At 37.3% G+C, this 18288-nt stretch overlaps 3 protein-coding genes across 4 annotated transcripts in view; 2 read left to right on the top strand and 1 right to left on the bottom strand.

The window, feature by feature from the left end:
• LOC123873066 (visual system homeobox 2-like) overlaps positions 1-18288 on the top strand; it is a 131460-nt gene that overhangs the window by 47460 nt on the left and 65712 nt on the right. Inside the window, exon 3 of one of the 2 annotated variants that reach the window (XM_045917749.1) lies at positions 14777-14797. The exons of the other annotated variant lie outside the window; for it this stretch is intronic. Coding sequence (XP_045773705.1) covers positions 14777-14797 — 21 coding nt within the window. The remainder of the gene's footprint in view (positions 1-14776; positions 14798-18288) is intronic. 2 annotated transcript variants of the gene reach the window in all.
• On the top strand, positions 319-2990 carry LOC123873067 (protein ALP1-like). Its single transcript, XM_045917751.1, has 2 exons — positions 319-736; positions 2036-2990. The coding sequence occupies exons 1-2, from the start codon at positions 441-443 to the stop codon at positions 2922-2924; spliced, it is 1185 nt and encodes a 394-aa protein (XP_045773707.1). The 5' UTR covers positions 319-440; the 3' UTR covers positions 2925-2990.
• LOC123873068 lies at positions 727-3412 on the bottom strand. The gene is made up of 2 exons (XM_045917752.1): positions 2992-3412; positions 727-1570 (listed from the first exon to the last, which is right to left on the bottom strand). Exons 1-2 carry the CDS (start codon positions 3173-3175, stop codon positions 828-830), a joined length of 927 nt encoding a protein of 308 aa, XP_045773708.1. The 5' UTR covers positions 3176-3412; the 3' UTR covers positions 727-827.

Here is an 18288-nt window from a genome sequence, read left to right as displayed (position 1 = left end):
ATCGAATCGAACTCTGCTACGATTATTTCGTAGCTGCTTCTACGTCTCGTAGAGGCCTTTAGATACCCTTCTACAACAAAGTTATTTCAAGAAACGATATTAGGTACGTATTTTGATTCTACCTAATACATCCTTTATACATCCTACAATAAATCCTATGTTAAACGCGGTTTCATTAGGAAACAATTTTTCAACTGTTGGATTTTCTTAAGTTATTCCTACCTACGCACGTCCCAAATGCATTGTAAAACTTACGTTGTACTGATAAAATTGAAGTGTAAATTGCCTTATGTCAAATATACGCCTAATCATCACTAGGCGAATAATTACAATAAGGCTAAGTTCATATGGCCGCGCGGCACCGCGCGCCGCCGCGCGATGTTAGAGTTCACATGACAGGGTATATACGAGCGCCAGTCTGGCATTAACATTGATATACAATGGACGTGGAGGAGGCAATTTGCTTGTGGATTTTATATAGAAGACTGAGACGTCGCAGAAGACGACAAAGGCGATACTGGGTGCATCCAATATTAAGTGACAGACTTTCTTCAAGCCTGTTTGTCACCTTATACCCTGAGTTGAGGTTACATGAAGAAAAATTTTTTAATTATTTCCGTATGTCAGTTGCAACCTTTGATTTTTTATACGATTTCATTGAAAATGATTTAAAATCCAGTGAAAATGCTGTAAGATATTGCATATCACCAAAAGAAAAACTCATTGTAACATTGCGGTAAGTTAACTGTTTATTAATCATAATCACAGTAAAAATTATAAAAAATAAGAAATTATGAGCGAGGCTTCTTGGCAAATTAACTTTTAGTTTAATTGAACAGATCTAATTCTTGAGAATCTTCGTATGACGGGTCACAAGTAACATCACCCGGGGGTGATGTTACTTGCGATGAACTTGTGGGAGGTGAAGTGTATGAACTAGTTGTATAGCCATATTGTGTTGATTCTCTATCAGAGTACTGCATTGGGTTGCTATATTGAGAACTTTGAAATGAAGCATGATAGTTTCTGGGTGGTCGTTGTGAGCTATATGAAGTAGACGGGTAGTTAAAATCTTCAAGTGGCTGTGCTCGTGTAGCTTGGTATCGTTCTAATAAATTATAAATTTCAATTTTCAGTTTTAAACGCCGGTTTTCAGGAACTTTTTTTATTTCCCTAACCAATGAAAGACAAAATAATTTATCTTCATCGTCATCTTTCTTTTCTGCTGCATTATTATTTCGAGTATTTATGCTTTGTTGTAAAAGATTTGCAAAATGTTCATCGGCAGGGTGAAGTTTGAATTTTTTCCGGAGCACATTTTCTGTTGAAGCTTGAACGCCGCTGCTGTTAACTGCACTATCCAAATCAGGATTCTCTGTAACTTCCGCAACATCAAGGCTGTTGTCAGTTTTTCGTTTCTGGACAACTTGTTTAAGAAATGACAATCTTTGGAAATACGCAAATGAAGATGGTGTTGATGCTGAGGAACCGGACTTCAAATGTTTTGTTTTCTTAAGTTCTTTTACATAGGCATCTCGTAAATTTTTCCATTTTTTTTGCAAAATCGATCCTAGAAAGTAAATAATTAATTATTAGTTTGCATTGCAAAACTATTGAAAAATGTTGTACGATACGGGTGCATAAAGAGTCCTTATGACCTACTTTATGCAAATTGTACTTTGTGCACTTTATGCTCACGTGCCACACTGTAAACACTCGCTATGAATGTGTTTTCTTTGTAGCACTTATTCAGTAAAGATTTACTTAAAAGAAATAGACATAGACATAGAATTAGGAATAGGAATAGGAGTAGGCATAGGAGTAAGTAGGGGTAGGAATAGGTATGGGAATAGGAATTTGACGAGGAATAGGAGTAGGAATAGAAATGGAATATTTATCGTGGCACGTGAGCATATGCACTTTATGCTCGCGTGCCACACTGTAAACACTCGCTATGCTTGTGTTTTCACTGTAGCACTTATTCGGTAAAGATCTACTTTATGCACGTGTATCTTAAATAACTATTATGTTACAGGTACCTAGCAACTGGTTCTTCATTTGCAGAGTTACAATATGGTTATAAAATTGGCAAGTCTACGATATCGGGTATAATTAAGCAAGTGTGCCAAGTTTTATGGAGAAATTTAAAAACTTTGGTCATGAGTCCACCAACAAAAGAAATCTGGACACAAATATCTATACAATTTGAAAATAAAGCATATTTTCCAAATTGTGTTGGAGCGTTGGACGGCAAACACGTTCGTTTAATACAGCCACCAGAATCAGGATCAATGTATTACAATTACAAACACTTTTTCTCATTAGTTTTAATGGCTTTATGTGATGCTAACTATTGCTTCATATGGATAGACGTTGGAGCTTACGGAAAAGACAGTGATTCGGGTGTTTTCAAGGAAACGTCATTATTCAAAAAACTCTCAGAAAATTCGTTGAACTTACCAGAGCCTAGATCTATCACAAATAATGAGAGCGATGCATTTAAACTACCATACGTAATTGTAGCTGACGAGGCTTTCGCTATGACTAAAAATTTGATGAGACCCTATGGTGGTAAAATGTTGTCAAAAGAAAAAAATATATTTAACTACCGCCTTTCTTTAGCACGAAGGTATGTCGAATGTACATTTGGCATAATGTGTAACAAGTGGCGTATCTTACACCGGCCAATAGACGTGAAGATAGATTTTGCTGTTGATATCGTCAAAGCTATTTGTGTTTTACATAACTTGGTAAGGATGAGAGATGGTATAAATCAGGATGATATGATCAATCCAGCGCCATTACCTAATGTGAATCCAACTAACAGTGGACGAGCAATCCATGAAGTAGATAATATTCGAACTAAATTCACAAATTATTTTGTTACTGAAGGTAAATTAGATTGGCAAGATAAAATGGTGTAATAGGTACCTACCTATGATTTTATAAAACTTATTTTAAATAAATAAAACTAATTAAAAAAAAACTTACCCAAATTTTTCTTTTTTTCTTCGGAATCATCATTTTTGCAAAAAATTAAAACTAGTTCTTCCCAAGACCTTCTTTTTAATATTTTATTTGAATAATCCTTAGAGTTAAGATTCCAAATCGCATCTCTTTTTTCGATTTCGTCGATAAGCAAATCGATAGGCACAATGTCATCTTCGGTACTCATTGCATCGATCTATGTGTCTTTCCGTCTCAAGGCGCGCGGATCAACTGAACAGGTCGATACAGGTTTGAAATACTTGTGCCGCGCGGCAGCGCGCGGTTCTAGATCTTGCGCGCGGGTCAGAGCGCGCCGCGCGTTGGCGTGCGGTACCGCGCGGTAATGTAGACGATAATTATCGTTTATATTGATCTTGTGCCGCGCGGTTCGTAGTTCCGCGCGGTACCGCGCGGCCATATGAACTTAGCCTAAGTACGTTGCCACTTCTTGATGTCCTCACGTTACGTATCTTATCGTGAAATTTTTCATCAAAGATAAATTATTAATATCTTTAAAAAAGTGAAACTTTCCAATCCACTAATGTCTTCACCTACAGTTTTCCAATATTACTCGCTGCACTCCAGTTGGTAGGTAATATAATCCAGTAAAGTCATACCACATTATATTGTGACTAAAGTCAGTAATCAAATGACTAATTACTACTGAGTGTTGGGCAAATATTCGCGACCACTCCGACTATGTTACAGAATTCAATTAGAAAACACTCAGCGCTAGTCTGCACTGCTGTCAGGCACATTTCACCTTTATTTCCTACACTATAAGCACTGAAATGCTATGTAGACTTGAATCGGATAGGTTTTCACATGTAGCCAGTTTTTTTTAAACTGTTTTTGGCACTCAGGAGTTTGGGTTTTTGAGGGAGAATATTTTACATTACGTGTAGCAGAAGCTACTTCTGTAAAAAAAGGGTTCAAAGATTTATTTTTAAAAGAACCTAACAATTTTGTGTATTTTTTGAATATCAATAATTCAATTTTACAAGATAATATAGTTATAAAATGATTATAAAGAATGAGGTAGATACATCTGTATGTACAATAAATATTTTGTACCCTAGTAATTAAGAAAGACGAGATCGTGTTTAACCAAAATTTGGTACCGGGTACCACCTAGTAAGAGTACCATGGTCAAATACGGCAAAAGTCATAATGCAACCGAAAAAAAAACCAAAAAACACTAAAGGCACACCATTCCTCCTACATCAATACAATTAGGTAGTACCTAGGTATATTCTTGGTATCAAGTAAAGGCACTTAAATTACTCAAATGAGTTACAGAAGATTCCCATTTGATAGTTCCTAAGAAATACTTTACCTATTTTTGACATAGTCACCATCCCAATTCTGAAATTGAAATTTTATTGTGAACTAAGCCAATCGATATCCAAGTATTATCTAATATTATGAGCATACTAGATTTGTAAATCCACCCACTGATACTGACAAGTAAATATCTAAGTAGGTATATTTACTCCGAAGCCTAACCCTTTCCTTGAGGCTAAAAAACAGAGGTTAAATAGGTAAAGAGTAAAGACTGAAAGGAAGACGCAAAGAAAAACATTTCAGCAGGTGTTTGTAAATGACAATGAAGCCTTAATTCTGAGCTCAAAGCTTCAAAGCCTACAATCGAAGCGATCAATTCGGGACCTCACCTACATAAGGCTAACAATAATATTTTACGATTAAACCTCCCACTTCCCCCGACCCCCCTCTATGCCACTGATCGAATAATGAATTAAGTGCCGATCACACCCGGAAAACCAACCGGCCGCCTGAAAACGAACTTTATTTCCTTGGGAATAACGTTGAGATTGTCTTTTGTCAGGTTGAGGAAGATTTTCTTGAAGGAACACGCCATTAGCAATGATAATAGGTAGTGTCCCGTCCCTAAGTGCCAGCTCATTACCCTCGCCTTCGTTGTCGGTTATCACACTTTGACGGCATACATATTAACGATTTTCTCGCCTCAGAGAAATCTTTGAGGCGTCATTGTTTTCACAGCATCGCGTTTTAGATTAGATTTAAACGTGATTTTAACTTCAGTGGTTAATTGGTTAATCGAGATGGATTTTACTGGAACGTTAGCAATATTTTGGAAGGTTGCTTTTATGCTGACTTCTTAAGTGGTATAAGGTCTAATTTTTTTTATATTTTCTTCTGAATAGTACTAGAAATCATGTCATGCATTGTCAGATATTTAGTGTCGTGGCAACCCCCTGCCAGAGTCCCTTAAAGTTAAATAATTTTTTAAAGTTTAAGGGTAAGTATCTGCCAGGGGATTGAAACTTGCAACGATACTCTGACAATACATGATATGATTTCTAATACTATTCCGAAGAAGACTTACTTTGAAGTAAGTTATTTTTTTACACCTCTATTACCTGTTATTTCCCAAAGCCACCATGATCCAAACTTCATAGTCGTTGAGTTTTCCTCTCTGTGTTGGAGACAGTACGCAGAGACACTTTCAGCTTTTATAAAATATCGAAGGCCTGGCAAGCGCTGGCTGGTTCATTTGTCAAAAAATACTTACCATGCAATTCTTAACAAGTAACAACAACGTTGCTTATTTACTTATAGATAGATTATAGATAGGATTGAATTATTCACTTCACCCATTAGACGACACAAGAATTTTAATTTTCCATTCGTATCTAAAGCAATCCAAACTGCAGGGAAGAACTGGCTGTACCTTGGCAAGGACAGGAAGAAGTGGAAGGGGTTGGAGGAGGCCTTTGCCCGCGAAGGGGCTCATGTTCCATAACAAAAATTGTTCACTTACTAACCATACTAACTTAGGAAATGTATAATAACTAACAAAACCAATCTAATATGTAACTAATTAAGGAATATGAGAAATAAAAAGCCTTTTTTATTATTTATCATTATTTATCTAAAGCAATCTGAGCAATAGAATGAAACGATAAAGGACAGACACATCGTTGACACTTGACGAATAAAGCGGGCGCAAATGAAGTGGAAACATTCTAGACCTTACGAGTACCTTCTCATACTAAGGCCTATTTCTCTAGTACAACTGAGTCCTTGAAAATTTATTTTTGTGACCGTAGCAATTGGAAAATTTTCTGATTTTCTTTAACAGCAATCCGCACTTATATCATAAATCCAAAATTAGTGTGTCTATTTGTCTGTCTGCTAGATTTTCACAGCCTATCCGTTTAAACGATTTTGATGTTTGGTGCCGCATTCCGTCGAAGTACATACTCGTAAGCTACTTTTTATCCCGGAAATCAAACACTTCCTAAGTACGGGATTTTGCGGGCATCATCTGTTTAGTAATAACTGGCATCCTGATGACATAATATACTTTTATCCCAGTAAATCAAAGAGTCCCACGGGATTTTTAAAAACCTTAATCCACGCAGAAGAAGTCCTAGACATCAGCTAATCTTATCTTATTATATACAAGTCTTCAAAAGTTTGTCTCTTCATAATAACTTTAGTTATTAGGTTAATAGTGGATTCCTCTAGGCGGGAAGTGGCTGGATGAGGAAGGCTGAGGACCGGGTGTGGTGGCGTTCTATAGGGAAGGCCTGTGTCCAACAGTGGACGTCCACAGGCTGATGATGATGATGATGATGAGATTCCTCCTAACTACATCAATGAGCTCTTCTTTAAAACGATTTTTTTTGATATTTGAGAAGACATTACAGTCATGATAGACAACCTTGGATGCTAGAAAGCAATGTTTCAGGTCTGCCTATTCAAATTTTTTAGCTAATATGTTCCAGGCTATTAAGGTATTGTCCTATTGAAGTCTTATAAAGTAGCTGCCCTAACCCAGATGACCTAGAACTACTGTAAGACGTGCGTCGGACGCTCCGCCTACCCCCCTCCACTCCCGCGCCCCCTCCCCCTACAAGAAAGCTATAATGTTATTATCCGGCCATTATATTTTTCCACTCCGGCGAGTGGCAACAATGCTAGGCGGAGGTTTTGTGAGCAGTCAATGTTTAGATGATTGTCAGTTTTGTTTAAATCGGCCTTTGTGGATCTTTCTTTTTTAGGGTTCCGTTTCCGCAGAGTGCAACGTGACCCTATTACCTGTGATATTACACTGCCTTTTGGCATCCTTCAGGAACGGAACCCTTAAAATAATTCCTAGGTATTATTACCTAATTAGCCTACAAGCGTATAGAATTGCTTAGGAATTATTATTATTTGAAAGTGTGCTTGAATCACTTAGCATTCAATTTAGTTTGAAATATTAACATTTTCATAAAAAAGTATTATTGTAAAGTACTCTTATCTGCGAGCTGTGCCCCGAATAGCAAATTGATGGATATTATCCCTTCGCGTATAAAACTCGGTCGCGCTAAGTTTGCAGCTCGCTGGAATGCGGCGCCTCTCCCACTTCCCCGCTCACCTCCCCGCGGTCGTCTTGTCGCGTCAGTACGGCTCGCATACCGTACCTAAGCGTCAGTGTGACGTAATCAACGCGAGGTGCAAACTTAGCTTGACCGAGTAGTAAAGTTTTTGTGAATCATTGTATAGCCTCGCCCCCCGGCCTCGCCCGCGAATGTACTACGCTAGGGAAACTAAGGGGGACTTTCCATCAGTAGATACATGAAACAAGGCAATTGGTTGGATTCTATGAAAAAATCTAACTATTTTTTACATCAAGAACTTCAGGACCTTTGAATATCGCAATATTTTGAGCAGTAGTATCACACTATAATATTATAAAGGCAAAAGTATGTTGTATGTGTGTGTGTGTGTGTGTGTATGTTTGTTACTCTTTCACGCAATAACTACTGAATGGATTTGGCTGAAATTTGGAGATAGATAATATCCTGGATTAGCACATAGGCTACTTTTTATCCCGGAAAATTAAAGAGTTCCTTCGGGATTTTAAAAAACCGAAATCCACGCGGGCGAAGCCGCGGGCATCTTCTAGTCGTAGTATATTTAGGAGAGTTCTTTTTTTCAAAAAGAACAAAAAATCACTCACCTACGTGAGAAACAATATGAATATTGTAGAATGTAGTGTTTTCAGCACAGATAAATCATAATTATATACTTATATATTATTTAATATTAATATTAACTATGTAATAGTTTATTAATATAAAAGCCAAAATCTTAAGTCAATTGTATTTATTATGTAATACTTGTATTTAGATATTAATTGCTTAGTTGATTTCTGCCAAATTAGAAAATATTAAAATAAAATTTTTTCAATAAGTAATTGTAGATTACAATCTCTTGACTCGGTACGTGCACTGTATATTCAAGAGGCAATTGACAAAAAGTGCAGATTTTATCTGTTCAGTAGTTTCACTGGGCGGACAGCTGCTGACGACTTTGCCGCTGGAGCCGCTGGATAGCGGCTGCGTAAAACTGCGGCGTGTGGCCCCTCCGAGAGACCTATGTCCAGCGGTGGGCATCTATCGGTTCACGATGATGACGATGATAGTTTTATCAGTAGGACTCTACAAATGATACCTACTTTATTATCAAAAAACACGACAGAATACTTAGCTATTATAATCCGTTTTTTAAATTCCGATTTTACTGTTAACATACAAAATAGGTACTGTTGTTCTTGTAGGAATATCTACAGGTACAAAAGTTACTTGTAATAACATAGGTTATTGTATTCAAAAAACTTAAAACTTCTTATGAGTTTATTTGTATCACAAAAGACATAAGTTATAGCGCTAGTGAAACATCACCTTTACCTTCTTGCAGGTCACAACTCACAGGCTAGGGGACTTGATGTCAAGAGCCTTCAATTAGTCGTAGGTGCCAAAATTTTAGTGGATGTAAGTGCGCAGTCGCTTCTAACACTTTAATTGGGGTCTTGTTTTTATTATTGGCAAAAATATTTCAAATCAAATTAAAAAATTAACCTATTTCATGTAGGTACGTCAACTAGTGTCTTTGCTACCTCTGGGATTCATACACTGTTCGGAATGAAAATTCTACTGAGAAGAGCTAACAATAAACTCAGCAGTTGCTCTTTTCAAATCATAAAAAGTTACAATATTTACTACCTAGGTAACACCATACACTACACCATCTTGACGACCCCCCTAATGCAGTGGTAAGGGCTGTGCTCTCATTTGAGTGGTCCCGGGTTCGATTCCCGGTAGGGCTTTTGAATATTATAATTTCTGGTGGAAGGTTTCGGTCGTGGCTTGTTACCATCCTACCAGCAAAGCAGTGCCGCCAAGCGATTTAGCGTTCCGGTTCCATGCTGTGTAGAAACCAAAGGAGTATGGGTTTGATAAAAGCTGCCATACTCCTTCCAGGTCAGCCCGCTTCCATCTTAGACTACATCATCACTTACCACCAGGTGAGATTGTCAGTCAAGGGTTAACTTGTATCTGAGTAAAAAAAAGGCAACTTAAAGTTTAGTAGGTTGTTTCCACGCAACTTTGTCACTACGGAATTTTGGTTCCACTGTTCGGTGCAAATATTATCAGACACTAAAACATAAACTTGACAAAACAGATACCTAAGCGATTAGATACCTAAGTAAGTAGGTAAACATTCGGGGAATTTCCCAAAATCTCTACAAATCTGTTTTAAAACGGACATCGGTGTCGTAGGAACAAGTTTTTACATCATTACGGGAACAACAATATCATTTTCAAAAAACGGTAGCGTTAACGAGCCCCCAGCGAATTCCCCCTGCCCCCTCCAACTAGCGCCCCCGCCCTCCTAGCCACAGAGTTGGTGGGCAATCTAGAGAAAGCAGTTCATAACCCCAAAAAGATTGTAATATTCCTCTACATTTTCAAAGAATGGAAAATTAAACCTTTCAGCAGGTCAGTTCATTCATGGATTTTTATTTAATTCAGGTAAATGTTTTAATTTGTTTCATAAAAAGAAGTTTTATTCTATTGCACAAATAATTGGTAGTTAGTTCTGCTGAGATAGGTGTGTTTTCAAAAACGAAAAAGAACTTATTGAAAGTTTTAAACTTCACAGCACCTGTGTCTCTTTATCTGTCGGCCTGTTAGGTACCTTTTTATCCGCTAACTAATTTTGACAAAATTTTAGTGCTGACATCGCCGGCTTCCCAAAGACGGACATATTTTATCTCGGAGAATCAAAAAGTCCCCACGGTATTTTCAAAAACCTAATGCCACGCGAACGAAGTCATGGGCATAATCTACTAAAGGCATAATTATGTGTTGCAACAAAAATAGGCAGGGAGCGAAAATGACAAAGCAACGTTTACTTAAACCGCCAAGTATAACTACCTAGACGATATGGCCTGCGGTGTATCCTGTAGACCGTGTGAAATTATGTAAAGTGATTTAAAAAAATCATACCTAAATGGTGAAATTTAACTACGACGACGTGTAGTTTGTGCATACTTAGTTAACATATTGATGAAATTTTTCAAAAACCTTCCCAAAGTTTCCCACCAGCTCTGCGCCTATCACCCTCTCACCCTCTCTAGCGGAGTGCGTATTACTGTAATCTCCTACACCCGCAAATAATGTAATTGTGAACCTAAGATGTTACAAATTACGTACTATGTTTAGAAAAATGCTGACAGATTTGTTTAGAAATGTGAAGAAAGTTTCAAGTGGGGACTTATGCCATCTGCACATTCTCGAATCTTCTAGCAAGTTCTGTAGAGGAATAATAATATGATCAAGTTTGCCTACCGTATCATTTTGAGAACACAATTTCTCAAAATAATTCAATGATATTTCAATTTGGTACCTGCTTAGCTTAGGTAGGTAGGTACCTACTACCTACTCTGTCTTTGATTTAAGTATACCTACCTTCTTAAATTTTATCTTTTTACACGGCTGTAAAACAAGGAGTGTTATGTTTTCAGTGGTCGCGTATCTAAGTTTCTTTATTCCATTATAACTTCTTAATGCCTGTACAGATGTATAGGGTATCGTTAGAATCCTGCATTTTCCTGAGTGACACTGACTATACTTCACTTAATAAACTTATCACTTAATAAACACCAGACCATAGACCTATAATACTCCACCAAACCTCATGATTTTGCATCATCCGCACTCAAGTTTTCTGAAAAAAAATTAAATAAAAAAATATATCTATCTTTATTTTCGATTAAGTTTGTCTCTCCCTTTCCTATTACATTGCATTGGTAAAAAAAGATGAGAATTCTCTAAAATATAGTTGACATCAGAATCGGTACAATGTGGATCCTCTGTAGGCAACAAGCTTAAATCGTGACGATATCGTGATACAACATGGAGACGATATCGTCATACGACATGCAACACTACATTAGAACCAATAACACGCACAATGATCGTAATTAAGAACACATGTGTTGCGCAAGCGCACACCACACACAGCCATCACGATCACAGCACATGTTCAAACGTTAATTGAGTGGTATTGTCTTAAATTATAAACAAATGGTTACTTGTAGGATAACCATACCTACAGATAGATATATGGACAGAAAGTCTTTATTGCAACCAAACAAGAAAACACAAGAAAACTAAAAACTAACACAAATATTGTATACGATGTATAGGAGGCTTTCAAACGAGCAGACAGGCGGGTCACCTGGTGTTAAGTGATAACCGCCGCCCATGAACACTTGCAGCACCAGAGGTACCGATGCGTTGCCGGCCTTTCAGGAATTTGTTTTAATTTTTATGTTTGTTTGTTGTTTGTGAAGATGGTTTATCTTGGGATACGGAAAGAGAAATTAAAGTTGGGATTTTTCTTTAATTTATAGACTAGCGCTTGCCTAGAAGATGCCTTTACTATTAAGTCAATAGGTATCTATATTAAAAGTGAAGGGGAAAACTGATGCCAGAAGGGCGTTCCATATCCTAACGGTTCGAAAACGAGGAGGAGAAATCGCTTCATACATGTCCCAGGAATTTCAATTCAGTTGATGAAATTGATGATGAACGCCGGCTGTGATATTTTCCTCGATAATTCAAAATGTTGGCACCCCTACTGATCTGCGTAATTATTTCCATCATTAACATTGTTAAGTAAACTCGCTATAAGCTCGCACTCATAGCAAATAGATAATTTACTGATGAGCACATACTTGACTCGTCAGTGGCAATAACCTTTGTTTTAATTACTAGCTATTATATTGCTATCGGTTGCGCAAAACAACACGTACCTAGTTAATTTAATTTTATGTAAAGCCTTTAATCAATGATTCAATATTCATCATAATAATATTTTTATTGAATAATCCATACTTCCATACTCCATACGCACCTACTTACTTACTATACCTACTAATATTATAAATGCTAGACTGGGTCTGTCTGTCTGTCTGTAAGCTTTTCATGGCCCATTCCGTTTAACCGATTTTGACGAAAGGTGCAGAGATATTGGGCTTGTATCTATCAGACATAGGTCTCTTGCAGGGACTTCCACACGGCCTCCTATGCCTTGTTTGATATCGTCTGTCCGCCTACCTGGGTTTTCCGACGCTGTGATTCCTAGCACCTTAAGAGTTGAGACCTCAAGGTCTATCGGTTATTCGAACTATGTGCCCTGCCTATTGCCACTTTAGCTTCACAACCTACTCAGCTATGGATAATACGGTCTCCTACGGTTCTCCTCATATCTCTGACTTGATCACGTAAAGAAACTCCAAGCATAGCTTTCTCCATTTCCCGCACAGTAACTCTTAAAGTGAGCTTTCTTATGAAGCCCATAACGACCATGTTTATCAATATTATGTCATCACTAGCACACACACACACACTGTTCGAACAACTCACACTGTTCGAAGATTTTGGTTTTCAAGCACGGAGGAATTTCGGACGAGAAGACGTCTCGAAGCTTTTTGAACGTTGCCTGCCCTAGCTGGATTAACTTCTTTCTCGAAATTTATTTGAGAAACTGACATTTTACAGACATTATACCTATTTGTTTATTTATTTATTTATCTCATTGCTGTCATGTACATTTTTTAGTTAACTTAAGAGGGCTCTCTCCGTCACTCGTTTCATACAATCGTAGTTCCAATTTCATTTGAATATTAAGCAACCAATGTCCATGAAATTTTGCAGACATATTCTAGAAACTAATATCTATGTCTGTGTATTTGACATGTGATATATTTAATGTAGATTAATGAATTCAAAGAATAGTTTAAATAATGACTTTGTACAAATTTTGCATGCCTCATTATGTAAGGTGAAACATTTCTACTGGACAATATGTACTTAATAACATCTCACTGTAAAAAATGTTTCTGCAAATAAAAAATCTTGAATCTTGAATCTTGAATCTTGTGGTTTTCCAGATTTCTGTTAAAATATTCGGTTTTAAAGTTACGCGGTCTTAAAAATTTTCATACAAATCTTTGAGCCCCTGTAATTTTAAAACTACATATTTTTAGAAAAATCTAAAACACCACAGACACAGATATTAGTTTCTAGAATTCATTCAAAATTTCATGGACTTTGGTTGCTTAATATTCAAATGAAATTGGAACTACGATTGTATGAAGCGAGCAGAAGCGAGTGACGGAGAGAGCCCTGTTAAAGCTAAATAAGTATATAGTTACATGACGCCCAGCCAGGGCATTGCAATTTATAATAGGTATATTACATTTATTATACCTAAGCATTGCTAACTTGTATCTGAATTAAGAAAAAAGATAGCTTGCAAAGAAACTTAAAAATGTTGGTACGTAACCAAAAGTGGATAACTCTTGAAGAAGAACCGCAGACCATAAGACGGTAAATATTGGGGATGTTTTCAAATTTCAAAGCTCCGGCAGACTTGCGACAGGCTCGTCTGTTGTGTGCGTGAGCCTGTCGTCCGAGAGATCACAATATACTCGTAGACACAATCAGCGCGTTGTGGTTTTGCTCCATTTTCCTCACGCCCGGCGCGGCGCGGCGTGTGAACGAAACGTGATATCTGCATCCCGCGCTATCGTTTTATTGCGAAGCGCGAGTGCCTTCGTTGTGCTCACTTGGCTTCGGTTAACTTAGGGTTTTAATAAGTGCTCTATTAGTTAGGTTGTACTTTGCGCATTTTTTATATTAACCATAGAAATTGGGTAATATATTATATGGGAAACTGTAAAATGTAGTTGATGCCCGCGACGGTTTAGTATATTTAGAAAAAATAAATTTCTTAAAAATTCTTAAAAAATAATCCCTTGAGAACTCATATTTTTCGGGATAAAAGTATCCTATCTCCATTGTCCGTGCGCTGAATTTAACTGTACCAAACATCAAAATCGATTGAAAGGCTAGCATAGAGACACATGTTCGCATTTATATTGTCTAATATTAGTATGGATTTGTTTTCATACTTACTAGGTAGAGATTGGATTTTTTTATAGTGAAGTATTAATGTATGAAGAAGTCTTGTTTTCGTTTTTGGGAAGTAGGTGATGATTGTAGTCCATGTATTCGCACAGTGAGAGGGACCACCGATATGCTTGTCGGAGGAACTTTTGGAAAAGCTAATATGCCTCTTGAATAACTTTGTGTTTTTAGGATAAGACTAAAACTAAACAAATGATAATTCTAGCGCATTAGATAACTACTCTACTACCATGATATTTATAGTTTTATACCGTTTTTGACTTTATAAATACTTATCTCCTTGCAATTTTACATGGTTTGCGTTCTTGATGGATTTTTAATAAGTTCAAATGGTAGATACTTTAGCTACAAAAAGGTCAAGAAGCTAAATCAGTACCACGTAGCTATAATAAAAATACTATTTACAACATTCTAATTTCTAATACACTATTTTAATTTGATAATTTTTGTTTGTTTCATGTACTTATACGTAGCTGTTCGACAATTTTATTCAGGTAACTAAATCAATCATTCTTATTTAACTGTTTACCACAAATTAACAAATGCTTTTGTTAGCCAGTAACACTCATCTAATACCTAAATCCACTTGCTTGATGATTCACGTGCTTTTGTTAAAATAACGACCAGCTAATTTCAATATCTGCTAATTTTTTCATTAATTGGCTCATGCCGAAGTCAAATTAGCTCCTTTTTTGTGACGCTCTAGCATTTAGGTAAAGCTTGGATTGCAATCTTTTTCCCGATTGGCTTAATTAGCTATGATGCTCTGGAAAACTTAGATCCAGTAATATTTGGATTGTAATTTTTTTCTTAATTGGCTTAGGTAACTTAAATTAAATTAGCCTTTTTAATAAGACTCTGACACTTAGGTCAGTCGAGTGAGGGAACTCTCGGTTTGGTTCTGAATCGACGATATGTCAAATATTAGGCTATGGTGACGTGAAATCAAATGTACTAACTACTAACATTTGATGCCTGCCAGTGACGTCAAAGCCTGGACGTTTTGTTAGAAGTTCCCTAAATGTCGTGAACAGTGACTTAAGTCTTGCGCTATATTAGTTAATTCATTTGTTGTCATTTTGCTATTTATTTGTCAATACAGTAGATCAATACTTGTAACGGAATGAAAAAATATCTCACATCGCTCGTACGAGTATGTGCCTGACGATAAAATTAAATTGGCTATTTGCTTCTGTTGTTTTAAAGAATGTTAGCCGTGTCATTAATAGCTAACCTTTCCCCTCCAATTAAGGGTAAAGCTTGTGTAAGAGTAGATACGACAATAGTGCAGCGGGAGAGGTTTGAACCGCCGACCTTTCGGTTTTCAGTGCGCTCCTTTAACCGCTGAGCTATTGAGGTTTCATTAATGCTAATTACCTTTTGAAGTTTTCTGCATCAAGTGACGAAGGCTTTGACAATTTAAAAATAAGTAGCACGGAATTCGTTCCAGACATTTCGAGATAGCAAAGCGTCCCTGAGAGTCGGCAAAGCAAACGTCTTTGTGCCAAACACGGAATTGGCTCGTTGTAGACTTCCGTACAACTGTACCTGTCTATACTTAGATAGGTACGAGATTGGTACGGCATGGAGTCTAATTGGGCTCCCAAAGATGCCTCCTTATACAAGGTTGGTTATAATTGTGCCATTTAATCCTATCGGATTTATTAATTGGTGAGGAAAAAACTTCATGAATGTTGGGCTTTCGTTTGGTAGATAACTCAATCTATGTATATAGATAACTCAAAATTCAAACTTTACCGTGTAATTAGGTACCTATCTCGTATACTTTTGTGACCTCTTTTAAACCTTTATAGCTCTAGGTATTTTTTATCATTATTTTATTCTATTTAGACCATAGCGGGATAAAATCTAAGTAAGAGGTACCTACTAACAGTTACCTACATTTTTGATCGATATAGGTATAACCTATTATAGTAGGTGGAAGGAAGATGGCGAGGATGCTCATGGAGGTTTTCTAAGGCTTCCTTTAGCTTTTAGTTTTATGGTGTTATCTTATAAACATCAAGTTTATTGATCTATTTAAGAATAAACTTATTTAAGTTACCTAAAATTAACTCAAGTCTTCATAAGAAGTAACAACTCCTAAGTCTATGGTCTGGGTGTGTATTCTGTAAGCTGTAAAGCATCGACAAAGCTGAACAAATGCAATATCCTCCAGTAAGATGCCCCGCGCCGTGCGCCGAGCCTGACGCCTCCCTTCCTCGTCTTCTCGTTAATCACGCGCCCGCGGCCTCGTCTCAGATTGCTTTGAATTATTACATAAGTACGTCTTGATAAGCCACTGAAAGCTTATTAGATAACTGATAAAAATATGGGCCTACTTAAGTTTTTGCGGTTCTGTATCTAGCCAGTAACAAAAATAAAAATCACACTAATATTATAAAGGCGAAAGTTTGTGTGTAGGTATGTGTGTGTGTGTGTGTTTGTTACTCCTTCACGCAAAAACTACTAGACGGATTTGGCTGAAATTTCGAATGGAGATAGATAATATCCTGGATTAGCACATAGGCTATAGGCTATTTATCCCGGAAAATCAAAGAGTTCCCACGAGATTTCGAAAAACCTAAATCCACGCGGGCGAAGTCGCGCGCATCGGCTAGTCGTTAATAAGAGTTGCACGAAGTCATATCTATTGTGTCTAAGCACATGCCCAAGATAAACAATTTTCTACTAAGATCTAAGAGTACGATCTTTCAAAAACCACGTTCATCAGGCATGTTGTCAGCTTAGTTTTTTTTCAAGAAAGATCTCGGAGAGACGAAAAAGTCAAATTACTGCTCGTAGGTAGGTTAAATTGGCTCATTGCGATGCTTCTGAATGCTCTCCCTCCACTAATTGCATGCCTGCGGCTCTCCTTCAAGCCGATTTTAAATCCTCACCTGCCCTCGCATGCAGGTAATTTCCTGCAAATTACCTATTACAGAATATGACGACCTCTCTGACGCAATGGTGAGTGCTGTAGTCTCAATATCAGCGGCAGGTTCCGGGTTCGATTCGCCGCAGGTGCAATTTGGGAATTTATAATCTCTAAGTCTCTGGTTTGGTCTGGTGGGAGACCATCGTACTGCTGAGCGATTTAGCGTTCCGATAGGATGTCGCATAGAAACAAAAAAAATATTATCAGAGGTAGATTGGGATATGGGTTAAAAGGAACCAAAAGCTTAATTTGCTATAACCCTCTAATACAAATCTGTATGGTGCAACATGCAGCATGCGATATGCACCGCCTGCCCTCCCACTGCTAAACATGCAGGAAAAGCCAGCCTCCAAGCAAGCAATACGCACCACCACCACGCAGCACCACACAAATCCCAAAACCACTCGAAGCACACGACTCGACTCAGGGTATGGGGTATCTACACCTATACCTATGTACACCCCGGGAATCGGCAAAGCGTAGTAATCAAATATCCGTTTGTATGATTGCGGATTCGCCTCGTGGCGGCGTTTCCTTGAAACCTGCCTTCCTTCCTCAAAAAGCTAATTTTGTGTTGGTGCCTCTATGCAAATTGATTTCAAAGCGACTCTACCCAACCTACTTCAAATTAACTTATTAGCTAGGTAATAGGTATAAATCAGGTCTATTTTCGAAAAATCTAGATCATATTATCAGCTACCACGTACTTACTACTTAACCCGCGATAGCCTAGTGGTTAACACGTCCGTATATTAATCAAGTTTGATTTATGTGCATTTTTTGCAATCCGGTGACGTCAAAACACGTGCTTATTATGCGAGCTTCTATGAAATACTGGCATGTGACGTCACAATGATTTGACGTGCTTTTTTTTGTTAGATAGGTTAAAATGATTATTAGGTATCTGGTATACACTTTAAAATAACAAAGAGTATTTTGGGAGACCCCACTCACTGATAAAATATAATCACAGATAAATAATTTATTTTTGACATGTGCAAAATAATGTTATAAAAGGTGTGTGAAGTCTACTAATTCGCACTTGGT

The sequence above is a fragment of the Maniola jurtina genome, chromosome 16, assembly GCF_905333055.1.
Source record: "Maniola jurtina chromosome 16, ilManJurt1.1, whole genome shotgun sequence".
Classification (NCBI taxonomy): Eukaryota; Metazoa; Arthropoda; class Insecta; order Lepidoptera; family Nymphalidae; genus Maniola; species Maniola jurtina.
The sequence above is the reverse complement of the archived record's forward strand: the minus strand, read 5'-3'. Positions and strand labels throughout refer to the sequence as shown.